This window comes from Megascapheus bottae, chromosome 1 (assembly GCF_031878675.1).
Source record: "Megascapheus bottae isolate mThoBot1 chromosome 1, mThoBot2.hap1, whole genome shotgun sequence".
Classification (NCBI taxonomy): domain Eukaryota; kingdom Metazoa; phylum Chordata; class Mammalia; order Rodentia; family Geomyidae; genus Megascapheus; species Megascapheus bottae.
In genome coordinates this window covers 44,058,537-44,085,046 of record NC_143509.1, presented here as the reverse complement: position 1 = coordinate 44,085,046, position 26,510 = coordinate 44,058,537, and the positions used below count along the sequence as shown (strand labels likewise).

The 26,510-nt window shown below is 37.9% G+C and overlaps 1 protein-coding gene and 1 long non-coding RNA gene across 4 annotated transcripts in view; one reads left to right on the top strand and one right to left on the bottom strand.

Moving 5' to 3' along the window:
* The window catches only part of Vps8 (VPS8 subunit of CORVET complex), a 231,930-nt gene that overhangs the window by 56,696 nt on the left and 148,724 nt on the right, over positions 1-26,510 (bottom strand). For all 3 annotated transcript variants that reach the window (XM_090343220.1, XM_090343238.1, XM_090343229.1), the window contains 4 exons: positions 14,178-14,325; positions 10,868-10,957; positions 7,049-7,091; positions 2,461-2,564 (listed from right to left, as the gene is read on the bottom strand). In XM_090343220.1, the coding sequence (XP_090199346.1) occupies positions 2,461-2,564; positions 7,049-7,091; positions 10,868-10,957; positions 14,178-14,325 (385 nt within the window). The remainder of the gene's footprint in view (positions 1-2,460; positions 2,565-7,048; positions 7,092-10,867; positions 10,958-14,177; positions 14,326-26,510) is intronic.
* Positions 1-26,510, top strand: part of LOC150069039 (uncharacterized) — a 57,970-nt gene that overhangs the window by 8,800 nt on the left and 22,660 nt on the right. The window lies entirely within an intron of this gene.

Below are 26,510 nucleotides of genomic sequence, written 5' to 3'. Positions count from 1 at the left end.
TTTCCTAAAGTCATTAAAGGCCAGGAAGTTAAGATTATCTCAATTAGCCAGGCACCAGTAGCTCATGCCAGTAATCCTAACCACTCAGGAGGTTAAGATCTGAGGATTGTGGTTTGAAGCCATCCCAGGCAAGAAAGCCTTGTGAGACAATAATCTTCAAAACTGCTGGCCTCACTAAGACAAACAGATATGCCATTTATTTATTTCTATTATGTTAGATACTCAATTAAATGCCATATAACATATAGTTTCATTTCAGACTCCTGACAACCATATACAATAGGTATTGCCTTCCCTTGAGATTAAAAAAAAAAAAAGATGGGCTGGGAGTTTGGCCTAGTGGTAGAGTGCTTGCCTAGCATGCATGAAGAGCTGGGTTCGATTCCATGTTACCATATACATAGAAAAAAGTGGTTGTGGCTCAAGTGGTAGAACACTAACCACGAGGAAAGCCCAACGACAGCACTCAGGCCCTGAGTTCAAGCCTCAGGACTGGCAAAAAAAAAAAAAATAGAAGTTTTGAGAAATAAAGTAATCATGTTGCAGCAATTTTGTTATCTGACTCCAAATTCTTGGTTCTTTCCAACATCCAGGAAAAATCTTTACTATACAAAAATCAAGGGGGCAGGAGTGTGGTCTAGTGGTAGAGTGCTCGCCTAGCCTGCATAAAGCCCTGTGTTTGATTCTTTAGTGCTACACACACAAAAAAAGCTGGAAATAGTGCTATGGCTCAAGTGGCAGGGCACTAGCCTTGAGCAAAATGTGTCCAAGGACAGTGCTCGGGCCCTGAGTTCAAACTCCAGGACTGGCAAAAACAAAAAAAAATCAAGCCAATGTATCTTAAATTCAGGTATGTTTTCTTGTTGCGTAGGATTTTACAAATACCCTAACCCTAGATCTTGGGTGGAACTAAAGCATGAAGGAAAGTCAGTACTGACAGAGGAGGACACATGGAAGTATGTGCTGTACTCACCACCTTCTGCTACAAAACTGCCAATGAGAACAATGTGGATAGTTCAAAGCACAGAGGATGGGCTAAAAGATCTATGTATTTCCTCATGGGGGCCTCCAGAAGAGAGAGGAAGAGCACGTGCATGTGTGTGTGTGTGTGCATATGTACATGCAAGAGAGAGGAAAACATAGACAATAGGTAGACCTCTCCTAGACATAGTCAACAAATGGCCTAATTTTAGAGAGGTAAAAATTTCAAAAGCCAAAAATGTCTCATATGTAGCAACTTTTAAATAAAATTTCAACTCAAATTTGTAGCAACAAAAACACATTATATTCGCCTTTGCCACATCAAAGTGATTTTAGATTAAGTGATATAGAGTTCAACTAAAGTCAGAAAAATCTTGAGTTTAGGAGGTAATAATTTTATACTTTACTGTTAATATCTGTGAATGTGGACCTACTTCAGTTTCTAAACTGTTCTAACTAAAAGAAATATCAGGATTGTTATTTTTTTCTTTACTATTTCATACAAAGAAGGAAGAGCATCAAAAGTATGTTAGAAAGAAGATGAACACATTAAAAAATTGAAGTTTAGTATTAAATATGTATAATGGGGCCAGGACTGAGGCTGTGTCATGATACAGCATTACAAGCTCCTCCCCCACTCCCTACCAGTCCCTGGTGCTAGAGATTAACCCAGGTCCTCACAAATACTAGGTAAGGTCTCTGATGGATGGATATCTATCTATCTATCTATCTATCTATCTATCTATCTATCTCCTCAAAGCCACAATTTTACTTCTTTCAGTCACCACAGAATTTAGCTCTCAATCATATCTTCTCCATAATTTCTGTTTTGTTGCTGTAACCTCAAACCGCACCAGTGCTCACCTAATCTTCTTTAGTTTATTCGTTCCCTTTGTGCAGTCCAGGATCCATACCAGTAGTGCTTCCAGACACTGAATCATGTAGCAAGCTTTAAAATACACTGATTGCTGGGTCGCAGCCCCAGGAACTCTCATTTAATTGATCTGGGGTGCAGCCTGAGCAATGAGATTTTTCACCGCTCTCCCGTGATGCTAATGTACAGCTACTATATCACAGGCTTCTCTGACCTTTCCCCAGCTTTCTCTGTATCCCTTGAGGGATTCCTTCTAGTTCTTCATGTTCATTTTCACCCACAGGAAACAGAAGACAAATGACCAAATCCCCCACAGTATCACTACATGGAATACACAAAAACCTCAGTCCAGAGACACTGGGGAGATATTATTCCGCTTTTACACTTTGCAGCACAGCCAGAGCTGAGAACATAAAGCCTTTTGTGAGAAAAAAAGAGGCCAGACACTCCTTATAATTACTTTAAGAGTCTTAAACTCCCGAGAACACTGAAAAGTGATTAAAATCCAGCTGAATTAAACTCAGGTGGTGAAGGGGACAGCAGAAAAGAGCATGAATTCTTAGTTTCAGACAATAGGCTTTTAAGTATCTAAGTAATTTTCCTACCTCTCGTTGCTGCTGGTTCAAATTATGGGAATTTCTTTGGCAAAGTGCAATCGTCTCTACAACAGTACTTTCAACATCTTTCAGAGAGGAATTTTCTTCAGTACCTAGAGGCAGAAAGAGTATAGATATCACCTCAGGCTGTGCAAGCTACAAGTTCAAAGCATCTTGAAGAAAATCAACTCTAGTTTTCTTGTATTACTTTAGTTTTCCATTCTGTAATTCTAATATTGAGGTTTAATAGATTCCAAAACAGATCTTTCCGTGAAGTAGGAGTTTTCTATGTAAATGTCTGACATTCCAAGTACAGACAAAACATACTATACTTAGCACTTCAATATGCTTTACCTATGGACATCATCTGTTTGATCTGTTTGTGGATTACTCAGGAAATTTCACTTTTCTTGGTTTACCATTGCTTCCTGTATTTTTCTGGCATCAAGAGTTGGAACTTAGGACTTCATGCTTGCTGAGCTTGCTTGCCCTGCTGGCTTTCTACCACTTGAGGTATACCTCCAGCCCAGCTTTTTGATGGTTATTTATGAGATGTGATCTCAAATTTTTTTTGCTAGGGCTGGCCTTGAACTGTCATTTGCTGGCCTTCTAAATAGCTAGAATTACAGGTATGAAATACTGGTGCTCAACTTTTCCTATTAATCTTTAAACATAGGGCATTTCTCTTTCAACTTTCAAATATACACCTTAGCTTTCTTCCATTTATAATCTGCTAGTTGAATTTTCAATTAGGACAATCTTGAAAGTCTGAAAGCATGTGGAACTTCCCATGTACAAAACTCAACTTGTTTCACTCCAAACCAAAAAGTAAAGTAAGTAAAGCTCTAACCCCAGGTAACAGAGTATGTAGACTTGGGCTTACCTACCCCCTCCTTTCTCTGGGTTCTGTTTTCACCAGATTATTTCTTACTCCCTGAGGTGAGCAGTGAGGCCCTTCCATGCTCATGTCCTCCTTTACCCCTGAACACCCTTCCTTTGCTTTGTCTACTCAAGTCCTTCCAATCTTACTCCAAAGGTCTGTCACATCTTTCCCAAACTCTAATGGGCTACAAAAAATTTCCCTAATTTTCCAAATCCCTTTACCACCTTTACTGCACCTTCACACACTGCAATTGACTTACATTAAATGTTTTTATTTCCCTAGGCCTCCTTCACAAGACTGCCACTTTTTCTGGGAGGGAGGTCTGTGTTTTGAACATCTGTGTATTACCCATAGGAACTAAGTACAATGTCTTACAATTACTAAATTGTTCAAAGTTCTTAAGCACATAGGCAAAATTGAATCTGAAAGCAGATGGCTATTATTAGACTGGTTATGAGACCATTACTGGAAATTTATTCTCACTGGAATTAAAAAAAATGGCCTTTCTTGATATACCACCAATAAATTGTTGCAGTAATTTGAGAAAAATATACTTCGTGCTTTTCCCTCCGTTTTTCATGTAGTATCTGAAAAAATTATTCTCATAAGTTTGAGGAGAAAAATGTCATAAAATACAGTAAGATTAATAATCAAATCAATTAAGCACAAACTGATAGTTCAAAAATAGTAATTAATGGAGCCAGGAGTTTGGCCTAGTGGTAGAGTGCTTGCCTAGCATGCACAAAGACTCAGGTTTGATTCCTTAGTACCACATACGTAGACAAAAATTAGAAGTGGTGCTGTGGCTCAAATGGTAGAGCTCTAGCCTTGAGAAAACCCAAGGACAATGCTCAGGCCCTGAGACCAAGCCCAGAGTTAGAATAAAAATACTAATTAAATGTCTAGGTGGATTTATCAATATAGAAAAGTCAATGAAGTATTTACTGAAGCTCAAAAAAAAGATTCAGCAGAATACAAATACAATACACAAACTGGGTGTTAGTGGCTCACATGTATAATCTTACCTACTCAGTAGGCTGAGTTCTGAGGATCCCAATTCAAAGCCAGCCCAGGCAGGAAAGTCTGTGACAATCCTACTCCAATTAACTACCAACAAGACTAGAGTAAAACTGTGGTTCAAGTGGTAGAGTACTAGACTTGAGCAAAAAAAGCTCAGAGGCAGTGCAGAGGCCCTGAGTTTATGCCCTAGGACTGGCGCAAACAAACTAAAACCAAACCAACAACAAACAAGAAACAGCCAAACAACAAAACAAAACAAACCCAAACCAAAGCAATACAATATTCAGACTCTACTATGACCTAACCATGAAGAAACATAGATCAATTATGTATTGTTAGCCTAACCTCCTCCACCTTAGGGGCTATTTCACCATCTTAGGCCTTGCTGTAAAGTATGGCCTTTCCCTGAAATCAGATGACACAGGCACTTTCTGGAAATTAGTTTACTCAGGTCTGTGGTGGATAATACAAGCTGCTGCAACCACAAATCTTTTAAAATTTTATTGTTGGGGTAATGTATAGAGGGGTTACAGTTACATTCATCAGGTAGTGGGTGCATTACTTGTCACACACTGATACCTCCTCTCATGTTTTTGTCCCTGTGTCCCTCCCCCACGCCTCTCCCTCCAACACAAATCTTAGCACCACAAAATCCCTGCTCCCCTTGCATCTCACCCAAATTTAATAGAACTGGGCTTGTAGTCTTCTCTAGCTGCTACTCTCAGCCCAGGAGGTAGCCTGTCAGGTTAATGATATTAAACTTCTTTGTATGTGACCATATGGCTGAGTGATTTTCTTCGGAAAGCCTTCCATGTATAGGTAATTAAAATAAATGTGTTTCACAGGAATGTGCAGGCCAAACAGAAATATTTTGTATTAAAGAGGTGGGGCAGGCTAAAAATCACCTCCCAAAGGATTTCTCGACTTTCCAGCAGGATATTTTGAAAATATGCATGTAATCTTAGCTACTGAGAGGTAGGGATAGAGATTCTTAGGCTAAGGAGACTTGCCCTAAATTCAATCCCCAGTAACACCAAAAGAAAAAGAAAAATGGTGGCCAGGAGTTTAGCCTAGTTGTAGAGTGCTTGCCTAGCATGCACAAAGACTCAGGTTCGATTCATTGGTACCACATACATAGAAAAAAAGCTAGAAGTGGAGATGTGGCTCAAGTGGCAGAGCTCTAGTCTTGAGAAAAGCTCAATGACGGTGCTCAGGGCCTGAGTTCAAGCCCCATGACTGGCAAAAAAAAAAAAAAATGGATAAAGAATTTGAAAGCTTTTTTCTTTAAAGAAGATATACAAGCAGCCAAAAACCAAACCAAACCAAACCAAATTAAAAAAAAATGAAAAGATGGTCAATATCACTAATTATTAGGAAAACACAAATCAAAACTATAATGAGATACTACCTCAAATCCATTAGAATAGCAATTATCAAAAAAGAAGCTGTGAATAGTTGTTCATGACTGTAATCTTAGCTCCTCAGGAGGCTAAGATCTGAAAGACTGCAATTCCCAGCTGGCTCAGGAGAAAAGTCTATGAGAATGTCACCAAAATAATCAGCAAAAGGCAGTGCTGGAAACTTGGTTCAAATAGTAGGGCATCAGCTGAGCAAGCAAGTGTGAAATCCTGAGTTCAAATAGTAGCTCCACCAGAAAGCAAGAAGAAAAGAGGTGAGGATATAGAAGACGTATCACTGGTGATAGTGATGTAAAATGGTACAACTATTATGGAAACTATCATAGTACCTCAAAAAATTAAAAACAGAGACAGGTATCACATGTTAGGACATGTGAGGACCTGGATTCAATCCCTAACATCAGATGAAAAAATGTAAAGGAAAGGAAAGGAAGAAAAATAAAATAATTATGTGATACAGCAATACCTAAAAGAAATGGAAACAGGGACTAAAAATGATATTTGTACACAAAAGTTTACAGCATCACCATTTACAGTAGCCATAAGGTATACTGCCAAAGGATGAATGATAAATGCAATGTGCATATATACATATGCATATATTTCATATTTTGTCTTCAAAAAGGAAGAAAACTCTGACATGTTTTCCAGCATAAAAACATTGTATTACATGAAATAAGCCAATAACAAAAGAACAAACACTGTATAATTTTGTTCATATGGTTTCAATAAAACTCAGTAAGAGAATAGTAGACAGTAAATAGAATGAGAGACTGGGGAGTAGGGAATAAGGAGTTACAGCCTAATAGATTTCAGGATGGGAGATGAAAAAATTGCAGCTAGATGGTGGCAATCACCATCTATGTGTTTACTATAATTTAAAAAATATTTTAAAAAGTCAAATCACTATTACTGATTAGAAACTGTCATTTGCTGTTCTTCGGCACATTACACAAATTTTAAGGGTGTTACATATTTCATTTATACATAATCAACGGAGAAATAGAACCGAAGAGATAATCTTGTAGCAGTGAATAGTGCCCCATTTTCCTACATATTAAGCTCTACCAACATGATGACTATACAAGTTTATATGTTTTATTATGAAACCTTGAGAATCTACTAAAATATGCTAGTGTTAAAGTGGATAAACAGTAACTACACAGATAAAATGATCATTTTATTACTGCTTAAAAGCAGTTTATGAAACAAGGATCTTTTAAAACATGGGGTCATTGGAGAGAAAAACAATTACAAATTATGTTTCAGAACTTACTTTCACCTCGCTGTGTTATCTCTTGAAGTTTGCTTTGTAGTCTCTAGGAAGTAAAAAGAAGACAGGAGGTAACAAAAACATTTCTCTATACAACCCCCCCCCCCTTTTAATGCTGGTCCTGGAGCTTGAATTCAAGGAGTGGGAACTGTCCATGAGCTTCTTGTTGCTCAAGGCTAGCACACTACCACTTAAGCCAGAGTTCCACTTCTGGTTATTTGTTGTAGTTCAGTGGAGATAAATGTCTCACAGCTTTTTCTGCTTAGGCTGACTTTGAACTGTGATCCTCAGATCTCAGCCTCCTGAGTAGCTAGGATTACAGGTGTGAGCCACCAGTGCCAGGCTCACATTCTTGAATATAATATAGCCAGTTCTGGGCCTTGAACTCAGGGCCTGAGCATTGTGCTTGTGCTTTCTCAAGGCTAGAGCTCTACTTCTTGAGCCACAGCACCACTTCTGGCTTTTTTTCTATGTATGTGGTACCTGGGTTTTTGTGCATGCTAGGCAAGCACTTTACCACTAGGCCAAACCCCCGGCTCCTGAATTAATATATTTTAAAGGCAACAGGGTTATTAAGAATATTCTCGGCTCGATGTTGGTGACTCACACCTGTAATCCTAGCAATATAGGAAGCTGAGATCTAAGGATTGCTGTTAAAAGTCAGCTTAAACAAGAAACTCTGTGAGAATCTTATCTCCAATAAATTACAAAAAGCTGGAAGCAAAGCTGTAATTCAAGTGGTAGAGCACTAGCCTTGAGCAGACAAAGCTCAAGGACAGCACCCAGACCCTGAGTTCAAGCCCCAGGATCAGAAAAAAAAAAGAATAGAATGCTCCCTCACTGTCATGCAGAAGCAAGTATTTGTGTATAGCTAAGGGTATAAGAATGTGCCCATATATGCTTCTTTTACACTGCCATATAGTTGTCACTGACACCCTTCAGGACAGGAATGAGTATTAGTACGTACCCATCCTTTGCTCAAAGTTATTCAATTCATACTGGATCATGAGAAAAAAGTGGGGGTACTGGGTGGATGGGAATAAAAAGAGCATGGTAATCCTATCCCCCACAACACAAGATATAGCTTTAGGTGTGGGTTCTCCCAAATAGGCAGTCATAGCAGCCACTACAGTAGTGAATTCTAGATCTTTAGATGACTTTAACTGATAGCCTAAAAGCTTCTTAATATACATTGAAGTTGGTCCTCAAGTTGCTATTTCTCTACCTAAAGTTTCCCACCCCCCTTGGAGTTCCCTATAGGCCAAATTCATAGCTAAAATCATAACTCAGTATTCTCACTAACCTCACACAGAGTCAAATGATCAGTAAGTTCCTGTATTTGTCCCCCTCCTTTTCATCAGTACTGCAAAATCTCATAGACTCACACCTACACCAATCCCTACAATGACCTTTCAAAGGCTCTGAGCCTCTCCCTTCTCTGCAATTCACCCTCTGCCTATTCAGTCACTGGAATAGTCTTATGCAACAAATTAGTTCCTTACTTTTGGTTCTCTTACTGATCCTCCAAGATCTGTTCAGATCTGAACCAAGTCTTTGTTTTGGCCTACATGTGGTTTAACTGAGCCAATGTAAAGTGGCTGGCACTCTCCTTGTAGCCTACACGTCTTCATATTCCCAAGGCTTTGCTAGTAATAGTCTTACTCCCTGCCAGGTTCTCCTGCATCTCCTTCCCATATCTAGGCCAAGAATGTTTTCATTTATCCTTTAATACTAGGTTCATAGTATTCCCACAGAAAAACTGCCCCCCCCAAAAAGAGACGTGGGGTAATCTTTAGATTAAAAGAAGTTAAGACCCTATACAAAAGCTTCTGTGAGGTATTCTTTGCAGACTGTTTTAGAATCATATGGCTCAAAAGGAAGTAGAAGCCAATATGGAACATTTTTTTGAAATAAGCAGGACATCTCTCACCTGTTTCTAACTGGATGACAATACAAAAAGAAAACTCAGGCCACTGTATGCCATCAGTATGGCTACTATCAAAAACACAGAAAAGAAGTGTTGGAAAAAATGGAGCAATTGTAAGCTCTTTGAAACTGATAGTAATATCATTCACAATAGCCCTAAACCAAATGTTGTTTGGATGAACAAAATTTGGTGTATACATGAAATGAATGCCATTCCACCTTTAAGAAAAAAGGGGAAAGATTCTAATAGGTATTACAGCTTGGAAGAATCTTAAAGATATTATGCCAAGTGAAATAAGCTAGAGAGAAAAGGCTAGCTCATGATTCTACTTGTATAAGATAGCTAGAAAGATAGCTAGCTAGTTAGATACATAGATAGAAAGGAGAATGGTAGTTGCTAGGAGCTGAAGTTGGCAAGGAATATTTAATAAGTACCAAGTTTTTAATTGGGATTAAAACTTTCTGGAGATAGATGGCAGTAGAGGTGGTAGTTACATAATAATTTGTTGATTTCTGTAAATAGCATATTTAAAATGACTAAGATGGTAAAGTTTATACCATATATGTTCTGTAAATAATGTTTTATATTTTGTGCCATTCCAGAATTTTGAATTCAGGGCACTATCCCTGTGCTTTTTTGAACAAGGTGGGAGCTCTATCATTTAAGTTATAGCTCTGTTTCCTGCTTTTTGGTGGCTAACCAGAAGAAATAAGAGTCTTAAAGACTTTCCTGCCATGAAGTTAGCTCTGAACTGAAATCCTTAGTTCTCAGTCTCCTGAGTAGCTAGGAATACTGGCATGGGCCACCAGCACCCACCTCTAGAAATAATTTTAGGGGCTGGGAGTCTGGCTTAGTGGTAGAGTGCTTGCCTAGCATGCACAAAGACCCGGGTTTGATTCCTTGGTACCACATACATAGAAAAGGCCTGAAGTGGTGCTGTGGCTCAACTGGCAGAGCTCTAGCCTTGAGAAAGCGCAAGGACAGTGCTCAGGCCCTGAGAGTTCAAGCCCCAGGACTGGCAAAAAAATTAATTTTAATGGAAATTTATTTTACTGATAGAACACCAAATATTGGTGAGAATGTAGGACAACTTAGTGGGAGTCCAAAATGGCAGAACCTTTTTGTACAAAAAACACTTGCATAAAAGTTAAGGTAACAGATTTTATAACAGCCAAAAATCTAGAAATAGCCCAGATATCACTCAATAGAATGGTATAATCACATAATTAAATACTATGTAGAATCAAATTATTGATGAATGTATAAAAAGAAAAGTGTCAAAAACATTATGCTGGTTGAAAAAGTTATACTGACTGGATATTGGAAACGATCATAAGTGTTTTTCTCGGGGGGTTGGGAGGTGGGAGCATGAAGGGACTTTCTGGAGTAAAGGCAAGGATTCCTATGTTCTGAGGGATATAGCTTACAAAAATATGTGCATTTGTCAAAAAACTCATCAAACTTCTATCTTTATTTTTGGTGTATATAAATTTTACCTGAAAAAAAAATACCACAAAGACATACCACACTGTAGAGTTGAATGCCAGTGGCTAGTATCTGTAGTCTAACTACTCAAGACTGTGAGACGTGGAGTATGGTGGTTCAATACCAATGTAGGCAGAAAAGACTGTGTGAGTCCATTTCTAACCAGTTAGAAAAATGCTGATAGAATACTAGCTATGAGCTAAAAAGCCAAGCAAGGATACAAGGCCCTGAGGTAAGCCATAATACCAATATGTACACCAAATCAACTGTAGTCAGTCATATACATGATAAAAGTATTCATGGATTAAAAAGTATTTTTGTTTAAAACATAATGAAATATAAGAAATGAAAAGGGACTGACTGAGAGATTGATAGAAATATCACAAGAAAAAGATACAGTTAAATGTTACCTCTAGCATTATCAAGAAAGCACCATGAATATCTCCTTTCTTCTCCAGCAAATAAGCAGTGACTTCATGGAGCTGATACTTCTGAGTAATCTAGGAAAAACAAAAGTTAAATATTCTCAATCATAAGTCTTATTTATGGAGAGAAAAGACCCCATTGACAAGGAAAAAAATCTCCCAACATAGTAAAAAATTCAGTCCACTGCAATATGCTGGTTTAATGTATACTATATAAACATTTAACTTTCTAGTTTTATAGAGGTCCATTTAAAAGTTCTAATTGGACAAAATTTATTTTTTAATTGTATTTTTTTGTTTTTGTTTTTTGGCCAGTCCTGGGCTTGAGCTCAGGGCCTGAGCACTGTCCTTGGACTTTCTCAAGGCTAGAGCTCTACCACTTGAGCTTCAGTACCATTTCTGGATTTTTATTTTTTCTATGTATGTGGTACCGAGGAATCGAAGCCAGGTCTTTGTGCATGTTAGGCAAGAACTCTACCATTAGGCTAAACTCCCGGCCCTAAATTGTATTTTTTTTTTTTTTGGCCAGTCCTGGGCTTAAGCTCAGGGCCTGAGCACAGTCCTTGGACTTTCTCAAGGCTAGAGCTCTATCACTTGAGCCTCAGCACCACTTCCAGCTTTTTTCTATGCATGTGGTACCGAGGAATCGAACCTGGGTCTTCGTGCATGCTAGGCAAGCACTCTACCACTAGGCCAAACTCCCGGTCCCTAAATTGTAATTTTTAAAGAATGTTTTGCATTTGAATGATGTATAGTATATTCACTATAGGGAACCTAACATATACACATAAATAATAAACTATAAACTAGAAATTAATCAAATGTAATTGCACATAAAATATTCAGAACAAAGTAATGGAAATATACTTCCTTATGAAGTCTCAGCAAAAGTTAATAAACTAAGAATATTTAATCGATTAAAAAGATAGATCAAAAAAGCTAAGAAGAAAAAAGTACAGAAAATGGAACAAATAAACAGAAACAAATTTTGACAAGCTCCAATAAAGTGCTTTTGAAAGGATTAATGAAGTAAAAAAAATACTTTATTAGAGGAAAAAAGAGGCTCAAATAACACATTGGTGGGTTTGAAAGATCAAAGGAGGAAAACATTAATATCTCAATAAATGTAGAAAATAATTTTGTAAAATGTAGCACCTGTTCATGACAAAAAAAACAGAACATTTACCAAAACTAGAAATAGAAATTTTAACTTAATAAAAGTTATCTTTCAATATCCTACAAAAAGTACCACATAATGTGAAATATTTGGCAAATACTTGTTAAACGAGGACCAACACTCAAAGTATCACCATTTTTATTCAGTAATAAGCTAGAGCCCTACATATTGGGTAAGAAAAAGACTGGAATGAAAATTTTTATAACATGAAAATAATCTGCCATTATTCTTAGGAAGCACTGCCATAAACTATCATGGAGGTAACTCATTCTAAGTGGGAAAATTCATCATATTCTAATGCCACAGTAGTAAACAAAAGATGGCATTTAAGAAAGTTCCTTGCACAGTAACAGAAAAAGCTATAAAGATATCTAGAAAAAAATTAAGAAATATGGTGCTAGAACATTATGTAAAAATTATAAAACCTAAACAAGGGATATGAAACATTTAAAAATGCAAATATTTCCTTTTTTTGGGAGAGGGTAGGTCATGTGACCTGAACTCTGAAATTCAAGTATTTCTAACTGTGTAATACAACAAAGCCATTGTTCTCTGAATTAATCTACAAACACACTGTGGTTTTATTTTTATTTTTTTTACCAGTCATGCGGCTTGAACTCAGGGCATGGCACTGTCCTTGGGTTTTCTCAAGGCTATTGCTCTACCATTTGAGCCACAGCACCAGTTCCGGACTTTTCTGTGTATGTGGTACCGAGAAATTGAACCCGGGGCTTTATGAATGCTAGGCAAACACTCTACCACCAGTCCATGCTCCTGGCCCACATTGTATTTTATTTTATTTTATTTTTTGTGGGTCATGTGGCTTGAACTCAGCCTGGGCTGGGAGAGTGAGGAGGGAGAAGGAGAGAGTGAAATGGTGAAGTGAAGTGGGGAAATGCATCACCCAAATATTTTATATGCACATATGAAAACAGAACAAGGAAGTCCATTAAGAATTGAAAAATGTGAGAGGAAAGTGTAAGAACAGTGTAACTGTTTGAACAGTATAACTATATAAACATACCACAATGAAACCTCTTTGTACAATTAATATATTTTAATCAAAGATAAGGACCTGGGTGCCAGTGGTTCATGCCGATAATCCTGGCTACTCAGGAGGTCCAGATCTTAGGATGGTGAGTTCGAAGCCAGTAGGACAGGAAAGTCTGAGAAGTTCTTCTCTCTACTAAACTAAAAAGAAATCCAGAAGTAGAGGTGTGGCTCAAGAGGTAGAGAACTAGCCATGAGCATAAAAAGCTCAGGGACAGCACCCAGAACCCAGGTTCAAGCCCTAGGACACATACACACAGGCACAGACACTCACAGACAGACATACACAGACATGCGCACGTGCGCACACATAGACACAGACACACACAGACACGAAACGAAAACAAAACAAAACAAAACAAAAACCTTATAGACAATAAATATTTGAAACCAGTTGACAACATGATGACTAAAATTGATGTAGTGAGTACATATGTATTTGATATTTTGCACATTTCTAAATGTTTGAAATATTGTGTGAACATTTTTTAAAGCAGGTGGGCAGTTCAGGAATACAATGCAGAAATTACAGGGTACTTATTGGTTTGTTGATAGTAAAAGAAAAGAATGATATATTTAAAATGAAATTTAAAGAGCGAAATACTATGCTTTATACAAGTCTATAAAATACCACACACACTTAATTTGGAAAAAGGAAGCACATCAAGGCAATGAATTGTGCTATAACTATTAAATTTTTATTTAGCCTATTATAGATTATGGTACCACAGGACTATGTAATCATCAGTATCTACATATAATAGTTTACTTTTCTCCTTTGAATGCCTTTCCTAAGTTCCTTTTCTCTAGGCCTCATTAAGTTGGCTAGAATTTCTATAAAGGTTGATAACAGGTTAAACATATGTTGCTTGTGACTTTAGTAGACTGTCATAGCAATTTCATCTGTACTATGGAGTCCAACAATTTGACTTAATATCTGATGTAGCCACTTACTAGCTATCAATATCTGTGATTACCTTAGTAGATGAGTTTCCTTGTGCTCATCTGGCAAAAGGGGAAATGTTCACGACAAGTTTACTCTTTTCTTTTGTACACTGTTGGCCTTACCTGAATAGTTTCTTCAAGCCGGAAGCACTCAAGGACTTGCAGTGTCTCTATAACTTCGTGTGGCTTAAACTGACACAGTAGCTCAATGAACTGCTCTGTAATACTGGGTGATAACTGCAGAGACTCTTGATTTGCATGAATACCTTCCCTGAAAACAAGTAATAGCATGAATTCAGTACATTTCTAATTGAAGGAAAAAGGGAGTGAGCATACACATGAAAACCCAGATCAGACATAAATGTGCATTCAGAATTGCATGTTCAAGTCCATCAGATAACATCAGGAACATTTTAACTAAGCACCAGTCAAATCATACTGTAATTACTTCTTATTTGTTGTAAAAACTACTAAATTGAGATGCATTGTATACATAAATTGCTTTATTAAATGGAAACAAACCAATTCATATCTTAAGAATCTATGATAATAAGTAATGAATTATAGTGTATGTTTATATTTGCTGTACTGATAGGTCATTACAAAATAAAAGTGTAATTTGGAAAAAAATCCCTACTAACTCTGTGAGGGCAGGCATCATATAGCTACGTTTTCACTTAATAAATCTTCACAGCTAACTGATATCTTATATGTAGTAAGCGCTACTCTCTTTGATTCCATTTAAATAAAAGTGATTAACAATAAGATCTAGAATATGTGTTTCTTCATTTGCTGTATATGCAGCTACGCAACCCTATATCCACGATGCCTCCACCGAAGCTTTGGAAGGAGTGTTGGTTTCATCAGGGTGAGCACTCAAGTACCGAGGCCCAAAGGAACTATTAAGGAAATTAACTGATACACATGAAGATCTATGAATCTTCTCCATTCCAGCTTTCAAAGGAGTCAGCTCCTTTTGAGAGTTCTTTCTTCTCTTTAGAATTACTAAACCTAACTTGTGGGTCATGGGGCTTAAACTCAGCCTGGGCACTGTCTCTGAGATCTTCAGCTCAAGGCTACCGCCGCCCTACTCTTGAGCCAAGCCCCATTTCCCATTTTCTAGGTTTTCTAGAGGTTAACTGGAGATAGAGTCTCAGGTCCTTTTGTGCCTGGGCTGGGTTTGAACCTTGATCCTCAGATCTCAGCCTTCTAAGTAGCTAGGATTACAGACATGAGCCACTGTGCCCGGCTCATCCTGTATCTTTTGATTGGAGTATTGAGTATATTAGTATTAGGTGTTGGAATTGAATACAGCCTGTCATTTTGCCCCTAGTTTTAGTTGGTACTTATCTGGAAGGATTTGTTTTCTTCACTTTTTGTATACTCATGTCCATTGCTGCATCATTAACCACAGCCAAGTTATGGAAACAGCCTGGATGCCTTACAACAGATGCTGTGATTCCAAAAATGTGGTATCTATATATCTATAGAGTAGAATTTTATTCATCCATCAGGAAGAATCTTTATCATTTAGACAGAAATGGATGGACCTGGAAAAATGATGTTAAGTGAAGTATGTCTAGTTCAGAGTACATGTTATCTATCATATGTGGAAATTAGATATATATTATAAATATGTATGAAAAATATGGTGTCACATGCACACAGACACAAATGTATGAATTAAAGTATGGAGAAGGAAGGATGAACAAATACAAGCACAGTATTCAATGTACCTATATGAAAATGGAACCAAGTAAACTGGGGTTGGAAAAGATAGGGGAGAGCAATGAAAGGGGTGACACTGATCAAGAGGTACTGTACTTATAAACTGACACAACTTGAAACTCATTTGTGTAACTACTTAAAGATAATTTTAAAAAAGGAATGAATTACTACACAGAAGTGGAGAGACAGAGGGTGCAGTTGTGGTACTCACTAGACACTATGAAAATGAACTATGTAACTTAGGGATGGGGACGGGAGGGGAAAACTGGGAGAGAATGAGGAAAGGGGTGACCCTGCCCAAAAAGAAATGTACTCTTGGCTTATGTAACAGTGACTCCTGTGTACATCACTTTCATAATGTGAAAAATTTAAAAATGCATTGCTAACCCTGTTAAGGAATGGGAAGAATTGGAATAGGGTTAATGAAACACAAAAGGGATGGTTTGGGGAAACTAGCCTTCTAAAGAGAAGTTAAGGCAGATTTCCCTGCCCATCCAGAACTGAAGTAAGATTATGCACAGGGCACTCTGGCTACCTGGAGTGCTGAAGGGATCACACCTGTAACCTTGGGCAGCATGTCTCCGGTGGGAATCTGGATTCCAAAGGGAATGATGTGAGTTTGTTCCTTATTCTGCAAATAATAGCAGCACTCTTTTTATTTATTTTTTAAACTAGTGAAGGGTTTGAGTTACAGCAAAAGATTAGGCAATCTTTTCTAAGAAAGAGCTCTGTGATACTGAGCTAGACCAGAGCCTCAGTGATAAACTAAGTAAGTTGGTGAACTAATCCAGGTTCTTTTCAGATTGGCTATGAAATCCAAAGATCAAGTTTTTTTTTTGTTTTTTTTGGGGGGGGAGGCATTGGTTATGGGGCTTGAACTGTTGGCCTGCACACTGTCCCTGAGCTCTTCAGCTCAAGGCTAGTACTCTATCTCTTGAGCCACAGTGCCATTTTCAGTCTTCTGGTGATAAAGTGAAGATAAAAGTCTCATGGAGTGTCATGTCTGGGCAGGCTTTGAACTGTGATCCTCAGATTTCAGCCTCCTGAACAGCTAGGATTACAGGTGTGAGCCACTGGTGCCAGGCTCTAAAAATCAAGTTTTAAATTTTATTTGGTACCTTATAACTGCCTTTCAAAATTCAAACACTAAAGTTTGTAAACTGGCTAATCTCTCTATATATCACCACCTTAGTTTTTACATGTCACTTAAACATTGTTTAAATATCTGTGTCCCCACTATATTATTATTTATTATTATTATTATTATTATTATTATTATTATTTTGCCAGTCCTGGCTTGAACTCAGGGCCTGAGCAGTTTCTTTAGGCTTTCTTAAGGACAGAGCTCTACCACTTGAGCCGCAGCACCACTTCTGGCTTTTTCTCTGTAACCCGGTCTTCCTGCACGCTAGGCAAGCACTCTACCCCCAGGCCAAACTCCAGCTCCAACCCACACTTATTAACCCCACTAGAGAAATGAGCAGGTTGCAAAAATGAGCAGGTTGCAGCTATCACAGTGTCCCCAGCATTGACAGAGTCCTCCTGGCCCATGATAAATAGAACCCAGCAAATGTACAATGAATGGAATGGAACAAACTATAAATAGTTCATGGACTGCCTACAAACAGAGAAAACAGATTAGAGGGTGCTGTGGCAGGGAATATATGCTGCTAGAAAGCTCCAGGTGGAGAAATTAGAAGATATTCATGATAAATCTATACTACACGTAGTAGTTCTCTGTGTAAGAACTGTGTTGTTGTGATATAAGAAATACGTATTTTTTTATCTACTACCTTAAGCACCTGGAACATAGATCTTAAAGTGGTAAGTATCTTTTTACATGCTAATAAGACAGTCTCCAGATGGAAGGTGGGGGGAATCTTCTTTCCAAGGGAAACAAACTATGTAACCAACTGCAATGTCAACATTTTCAGTATGATACCCCTTTCCCATCTCTGGAGAGGAAGGGCAGAAAGTAAGAGTTGATCAGTGATGCCTACACATTGTCATGGCTACATAATACAGCCTCAATAAAAATCCAAAAGAAAAGGTTTGGAGAGGTTCCAGATATCTGAACACATGAAAGCAATTGGAGGATAGTGGAAGTTCCTCACCCCTTCTTACATTTCTTGTCCTGTCTATCTCTTTCTCCTTGTTGCTTTTATGCAACCTTTGAAATAATCTTCATAATAAACAGAAATACATACATAAGGTATCCTGAGTTCTGTGAGCCCTGAACCTGTGAGAGTTCACACTAAGGACAAGTACACAGTGTCAGAGTTGACTTAAGTTGTAGGTCACCTAGTCAGGCATCCACTGGAGAGTTGTTTTATTGATGTGGGCATATTTTGATGACTGAAACAGTTTTGTTTTCACTATCTCTGAAGAGAGAGGTTATATCTTATGAGAAATAGCACATAAAAGACAATGGGAGGGCCAGAAGTTTGGCCTACTGGTAGAGTGCTTGTCTAGAATGAACAAAGGTCCAGGTTTTATTCCTTGGTACCACATACATAGAGAAGCCGAAAGTGGTGCTGGGGCTCAAATGGTAGAGCGCTAGCCTTGAGGAAAGCCCAAGGACAGTGCTCAGGCCCTGAGTTCAAGCCCCAGGACTGGGGGAAGAAAAAGACAATAGGAGCCTGGCATTGATGACTCATGTTATAATACTAGCTACTCAGGAGGCTGAGATCTGAGGATTGTGGTTCAAATCCCACATTGGGCAAGAAAGTCTGTGAGACTCTTATCTCCAATTAACTACCAAAAAGCCAGAATGGTGTTGTGGCTCAAAGTGAAAGAGCACTAGTCTTGAATACAAAAGCTCATGGACAGTATCCAAGTGCTGAGGTTAAGCCCCAAGACTAGCACACACACAAAGACAATGGGAATGTTAACCAACAGGCTCACATTCAGGTGAGCCAGTGTACTGTCAAGATGTTTATGAGAAACGGTAGGTGTTTTCAGTATTCTATCTACATGAGACCTCTGAGAGTACGTCTTCCAAATGCAATACTATGGAGCAAATTAAGATTTGATGTATCTGCCAATGAATCACAAGACAGAATATTTATTGACAAAACTGTTTAGAAGAACTGAGGATGTGAATACACATCAGACCTAGCAAATCACCCAAATGAAGAGATTTTGATGCCCCTGGTTTATGAGGAAAACAATGCGTTCAGTAAGAAATGATCAGGCAATATCTAAATTTTAATGAACAAGCTAAGTCATTTATTAATTTGTAACTATTTCTGGCTGTTGCTTATCAGTCCTGAACATAAACACAATTGGTTACATCCATTTGTTAGTCTTCTATTAGCTAATTGCTGCACTCCACCATGCTCACTGCTAACATTAATGGCTATCAGAATTATGTTTTTTGTTTTTGTTTTCTTTTTGCCAGTCCTCTGGGCTTAGGCTCAGGGCCTAAGCACTGTCCCTGGGTTTTCTCAAGGCTAGAGTTTTACTACTTGAGCCACAGCACCACTTCTGGCATTTTTCTATGTATGTACGTGGTGTCAAGGAATCAAACCCAGGTCTTTGTGCATGCTAGGCAAGTACTCTACCACTAGGCCAAACTTCCGGCCCCAGAATTATGTTTTCTAAACCTCAACTGCATGCACTTCTCAGGGAATCCCTATGTTAATATCAGTACTGGCTATAAGGGTATATAGGAGGGAGACTGTCACAAAGCATATACATGTCATTTGTAACAGAAAGCACACGTGCACAACAAAAAACTTCACAAACCCCAAGATTCAGGCTGAGATTATATTCACCATTACTGTTTGTGAAACTGTCTTATATTATAACCTGTACATTGATCATTTCTAGGGAAGGATAAAAATAAATATCAGCTTTAAAAACAATTCAAGTTCGGGCTGGGAGTTTGGCTTAGTGGTTAAAGTTCCCGCTTGCCTAGCATGCATGAAGACCCGGGTACGATTCCTCAGTACCACATACATAGAAAAAAGCCAGAAGTGGTGCTGAGGCTCAAGTGGTAGAGCTCTAGCCTTGAGAAAGTCCAAGGACTGTGCTCAGGCCCTGAGCTCAAGCCCAGGACTGGCAAAAAACAACAATAACAACAACAAAAAAAAAACAATTCAAGTTCTAATTTCCTAGTATTTGACAAAGTAAGAGTTGTACTAGAGTAAAGAGCCTGGTATATGCACCCTTTTCCTCACTCTAAAATTTAGGGCAGTCTTGACTTTTCTTTCTCTCTAAGAAAGGGGACTTCATAATCTTCCACTATGAAAACTTAGGGCTGTGTCAGTTTACTAAGTCATCACTCCTCTGCCCAGTCCTGGGAGGGAAGAAGCCTTCCAATGACTATTCAGTACATTTTAGGCTGAGACTTCAACTATATCACTTGAAACACATGAGTAAAGAAAACTTATTTTTTTCTGCAACTTTCATTCAAATCAAGTTGTTTTACAAGCCTTTAGGCTAAATTTTCGGCTTTCCATACACATTCCATGTGGGATCACACTGTAATCCTGAGCCAACTAAACAAAAAATATTCAAGTGGGCCAACCTGCCTGAAAAAGACTTTAAATGAGATTGTCACTGATAACAAAAGTAAGCGCGGTAAAAAATTTTAGGTATTGATCCAAATACCAAATTCACAGGTATTCATAAAATACCCAAATTAATCTTTATGAAATTGTAACACAACAAATACAATAATGCCTATAAGTTGACAGGCAATTGGCCTAGAGGGAAACCTATTCTCTGGCAAGAAGGCAACCAGTGGCACGTTACACATAGCTGTAATTCTAATAAGAACCTTTGGGGACTTGGTTCTTGCTGATTAACTGGAGGTGAAGTACCACAGGCTTTCCTGCCTCTTTAGTGGTGTTGAATCCAACATTAATGATAGACAACAAAGTATACACCCATGAAGTTCACAGAATGCCAAGGAGAATAAATATAAAAGAAAGAATACACCTACACATAAAATATTAAAACTTCAGAAGAAAAGATGGAAAATCTTGGAGAAAATGGTGGGATGGTGAAGACATCTTACCTATAGAGGAGCAAGGATAAGAATTACACCATACCTTTCTTCAGAACAAAACAAAGACACAAAAAAGAATAGACTAGCGTGTAATACTTAAAACATTGAAAGGAAAAAACCACCAACTAAGAAATCTGTATCCTGCAAAATTATTTCTCAGAAGTTAAAGGAAAACTCTTTCTTAGGCAATGGAAACTTGGAAAGTACTGTTGCTACCCTCACCTTACTAGAACTGTTGGAAGCAGTTCTTCAGAGAAAAGAAAAGTGATTTATGTCAGAAACTTGAACTGACAAAGGAAAGAACAATGGCATAAAATAAAATCTTATGACTCTTAATTGGCTTATCAAAGTGTTCCACACTCAAAAGTTATAGCAATAATATATACGCAATAATTATAGCTTATGCAATGAAATCCTCTTTTTGTAACTAATATAAGGCAGTAAAAGTTATAGCTTACAGAGGAGTAAAATGAATGACAGTAATAAAGAATTGGAAATGTTATAGGAAGGCACTTGGACTACCACAAAGAGCATGCTATTTGTAACTGGGCTTGCATAAATTGCAAATGTATATTACTAACTAAATGGCAACCCACTTTAAAAAAGTACTATTGAAGGCTGGCAATGGTGGTTCATGTCTGTAATCGTAGCTACTCAGCAGGCTGAGATCTGAGGATCACAGTTCAAAGCCAGTCCCGGGAAGGAAAGGCCCTGAGACTTTTTTTTTGTGGGTCATGGGGCTTGAACTCTGGGCCTGGACACTGTCCCTGGGCTCTTCAGCTCAGGGCTACCACCCTACCCCTTGAGCCACAGTCCCACTTCCCCTTTTCTAGAGATTTATTGAAGATAAGAGTTTCACTGTCTGGTCTTTAGCTCCCAGGCTGGTTTTGAACCACGATCCTCAGATTTCAGCCTCCTGAGTAGCTAGGATTAAAGGTGTGAGCCACTATGCCCAGCCTGAGATTCTTATTTCCAATGAACCACTAGAATTCCACGAGAAAAAGTGGTGCTGTTGTCCGATGTGGCAGAGTGCTAGTCTTGAGTGAAAGAACTCAAGAGATAGCATCCAGGCCTAGTTCAAGCCCCACAACTGACCCCCCCCCAAAAAGTATAATTGATATGGAAGCATGAAAAAATGATTTATATAAAATGCCCCACTAAAATCAAGCAGGCAGAAAATGAGTTAGACAAAAAAAAAGAAACAATGAAAAGGGCAAAGAAAATATATACATATGTAAGATATGTATAGATAGATCTATATATCTAGGTGGATAGATCTTTATATCTATCAATCTATCTCAAAAGAAAAAATTGTAAATGCCACAATGTATCTGAAAATATATCCTTTTCATTGCAATAAACACATACGTTTTTGGATAAAATTCTTTAAATAAAAATAAAGCAAAGTTTCTAAAATTTGTAGCACTCACATGCATTAGTTCATTGTATGAGAAATGTGAAAAGCAGAAAAGAAATTTTTTCAAAGTAGTACCATTTTATTAATTTAAGCAAATTCATAGTGGCAAAGAACATAGCAAACATGAAACTATCCAAATCTCTATTTGTCTTATTATTCAATCACACAGAATATGTATATAAACCATTAAATGTTACCTAGTTTTCTAGTTCAGCATTTTTTTTTTTCTTTTTTTGTGCATGCTGGGCCTAGGGCTTGAACCTAGAATCCAGATGGTGATCTTATTTCTAGAATTACAGGAATCGAGACTGACTTAAGAATTCAAATTTCTTAGTGCTATCAATTTCACTTTGAGCTTTTCTGCTCAAAGCTGCTGCTCTACCTTTGATTCATAAATCCATTTTTGGCTTTCTGGAGCCTACTATAGATAAGAGGCTAGGATTTTCCTACTCTGGGCTACCTTTGAACTACAATCCTTAGATCTTAAGTCTCCTTAGTGTTACAGATGTGAGCCACCAACGGCTGCCCCATTAGTACCATTTTTACATTATCCTTGCCTGTTTGCCACTTTGGTACTAAATTAGGCTTACATACTTTACATACAGTTTGGCCATCAGCCATCTTCCTGTTTCTTTCTTTTTATTTTATTTTTTTTTTGTGCCAATCCTCCCTCAAGGCCTAGACTTTTTTTGGCTCCAGGTTAGTTTTCTACCACTTGAACCATAGCTCTATTTATACCTCTCTGGTGGATAACTGGAGATAAGTCTCAAGGACTTTCCTTCCTAGGTTGGCTTTTAACAGGGATCTTCAGATCTCAGCCTCCTGAATAGTTAGGATTATAAGTATGAGCCACCAGCACCTGACTCCTTTTTAAAAAAAATATATAAGCCTTTTCTCTTATGAAAAGCTAATATGGGTATTTTAATATTGATTTTTAATTTCAAAATATTTCCTTAAAATACATTTTCCAAAATGGAATCACTAAATCAAATAACACATATTACTTTAAAGCTTTTAATTACATATAAAAAAGTTATACTCAAGAAAATAACAGGGCTGAAGAGGAGGAATAGGTTCACAAAGGGAGGAATACAACAGGAATATGGTTCTAAAAAGTAAACAGTAGGAAAGAAGCCAAGGAACCAGCCAGGCAGGCCTGGATCCATCAAGCGGAGCCTGCACATCAAGACAATGGGGACTTCACTCTGGGTAATGAAAACTGAAAGAACTTTGAGTGTGAGGAGGGGAAAATTATTATTGTTTGTTGAGAATTAGCTAATTAGACGTTGGCAAGACTGGTTGGGAAACCAGGTTCAAAACCAGAAGAGGACCAGGAGCATGGTCTAGTGATAGAGCGCTTGCCTAGCATGCACAAGGTCCAAGAGTTCAAGCCCCATCACACACACACACACACACACACACACACACACACACACACACACACACACACTGAAGAGGAGGAGGAAGAGGAGGAGGAAGAGGAGGAGGAAAAAAGAAATGAGATTTTTTTAAAAAAGAAATGTCAAAGAGAGAAAATGAAGTAGAAGGAACACATCTTGCCAGGAGACAGTATATATAGCAATTTTACCAGAAATAATTATCAAGGGATAAATAAATTATAAAGGGATAAAGAACTGAATACATGAAGAAGATGCATATGCATGCACAGAGACAGACAACTGACTAGGAGATGATGTTAAAAGGATGAATCTGGAATGCCAGCAAAATACTAAAAGCTGTGCTATTGAGAAGCAGGCCTGATCACACCAAAAGCAACTTAGCCACTAACTGTACTTACTGAAGAGGAACGTATTTTTATATGTTAAAGTCCATGAATATTTATTATGTCTTAATTTTCTAATTTGGAAATGTGCTATTTTAATGCTGAGTATCAATATCTTAAAATATCCCTTTGAAAATACCCATAGAAATACAGACAGATTCAACTACAGTCCCATGTGGAACCATTTCCATAATCTATATTTTGCTTCTTGGCAAACTTATTCATTTTTTAGCAGTATTCAATTTTCTATGTTATTTTCTTACACAGAAAGTCATATAATTTCTGAGACCTCCAGGACATTGTTAACAAAGACCAAATCCACAGGACTAGGAAAGCAACACTGAGGAAAATATTTTGAATATAAATACACTTGCACATTTTCCCCCTTATACCTCAAGGCCTCACAAAACCCATCACTGTCCTTTTGTGTTGTCCTTCAGGCATGCTGGTTACACAAAGGGCCTGTATCTGGATGTGAATTCATTAGAAGCCCATGAAAACTGGTGGCCAGCAGGAGCACACAGGGAAGGGAGAGGGACAGGACAGAACATGGGGGGCTCTGCATGGCAGCCTCTTAAAGGAGAAACACCAAGAGGATGCAAATCCTTTCTTTCCAAGCTCTTGGCCTCAATTCAGGCAAGTAATTTGTTTCTGGAGGATTAACCTATCTCCCCCCAAACCTATCTAATCTTTCCAAGTACAGATGCCACCAATACCTTTGTAGGTCAATTAAATCTATGAGAAGGGGAAGGAGGGGGACGGGGGACAGAGAAATATATAAAAGAAAAGCTGAGAAAAACTATAAAAAATACCACATATCTGAGTGTGTTTAGTAATCTGAGTAAGCTTGAAGATGTATGCACACCCTGTACCCCTAGAAAGGAAAAGAACCTTATCTTAGATGAAAGCTTTAAAATTCCCTCTGCTCTCAGCTTCCTAACCCATTTCCCCTCTTAATCCAGAATTCAACATATTAATAGCATTACATATTTCCATTATGGATTTAAAAGGCTTTTGCAGGTTGGACTAAGACGATATTATCATTTAAAGTACTCTTTATCTAGTCATTGTATTCAATGTACATTATTTTAAAAAATGAACTATATAACTTCAGGGTAGAGACAGGAGGAGGAAAGTAGGGGAAAACATAGGAAGGAGGGACATTGACCAAGAAGCATTGTCCTCATAATCTGACCTATAGAATTGTAACCCCTTTGCATAACTACTTAATAATAGTAAATAATAAATCAAAATGCTCTTTCTATAAAAATGATTGAAATGCCAAACACTAAACTCAAACATAAACTTAAAGTCTAATCTAAATTGTGCTCGACTCCTCTATAGGACATAAGGTAAGAGGGTGAAGTATGATGCTTTCAGGACTTCAGACCTGAGGTTCTTCACAATGCCGAGGTGAATGGACCAACATGAAAGCATGTTCCTTTAAAGGTATTAAAGGTAGATCTAATGCATCCATCCATTAATTTGAGGCTTTAATTTCTGTTAGGCAAAAGTCATTCCAGGTCAACTGCTTTTGGTGGAAGGGAAGCAAAGGCTTTCTATGTGAAAGGCACATTGCTTCTTTCTGTGGTAGATCACACATGTCTTTGCACGTGAACTGACACTACAGGAAAGGAACAGCTGTCTGAGTTAGAAATTATCCTGGGTTAGCATGAGTTTGGGGATATAAAGCATGCATGTTTCTCAAGTAGAGGTAAAATGATTTGTGGCTTATTAGCAAACAAAACAGCTTTCAATGTACTCTTCTCCCCTCCTTGCCTCTCCTGAGGGTTGAACTAAGGCCTGGAATGTGATGGGAAAGCACTATACCACTGACCCACATCTGTAGCTTTCACTGTACTTTTAAAAGGTTTTACTTAGTCACTAGCATCTCCCAAATCTAGGGATAGATAATAACTGAGCAAGTCTTTCTAATATTCCATTCTCCTGTGACTCGCCACTTTTATTTTAAGAAGCTTAAACAGTGATTGTAATACCTCAACAAATGACTATTCTGATACATTACGATAGCATGTTTTTTGTTGCTTATTTTATCTTTAAATAGCTATATACAAAAGGGTTTCAATTCAACATGTCCATTTATAGTACAACAGAATCTTGAGCAATGTTACCCCTTTCATCATTCTTCCCCAACTCTCCCAACCCCACTCATCCTCTCAAACTACCTGGTTCCATTGTCACATAGACACACTGAATGGTATAACTGCATCTCCAATCCTTTTCTCTTCAATAACTGTCACCTCTCTTTGACCTCCTCCATGCCCCCCTACAATCTCAAGTTGCAATTTGCTGGTATTCATTTTGTTTTATGATAAGTTGTTTGTTCAAAGGAGTTAAACCAATGGAATCTTCCCTTGAATATACTATACTTTATTTGATGTAATTGTGTATATATGCATTGACAATATATATGTTTACATAAGTATTTACATATGAGAACTAGCTAACACAGATGAGAGAAATGATGTGTCTGTCTACAATTTAAAAACTGAT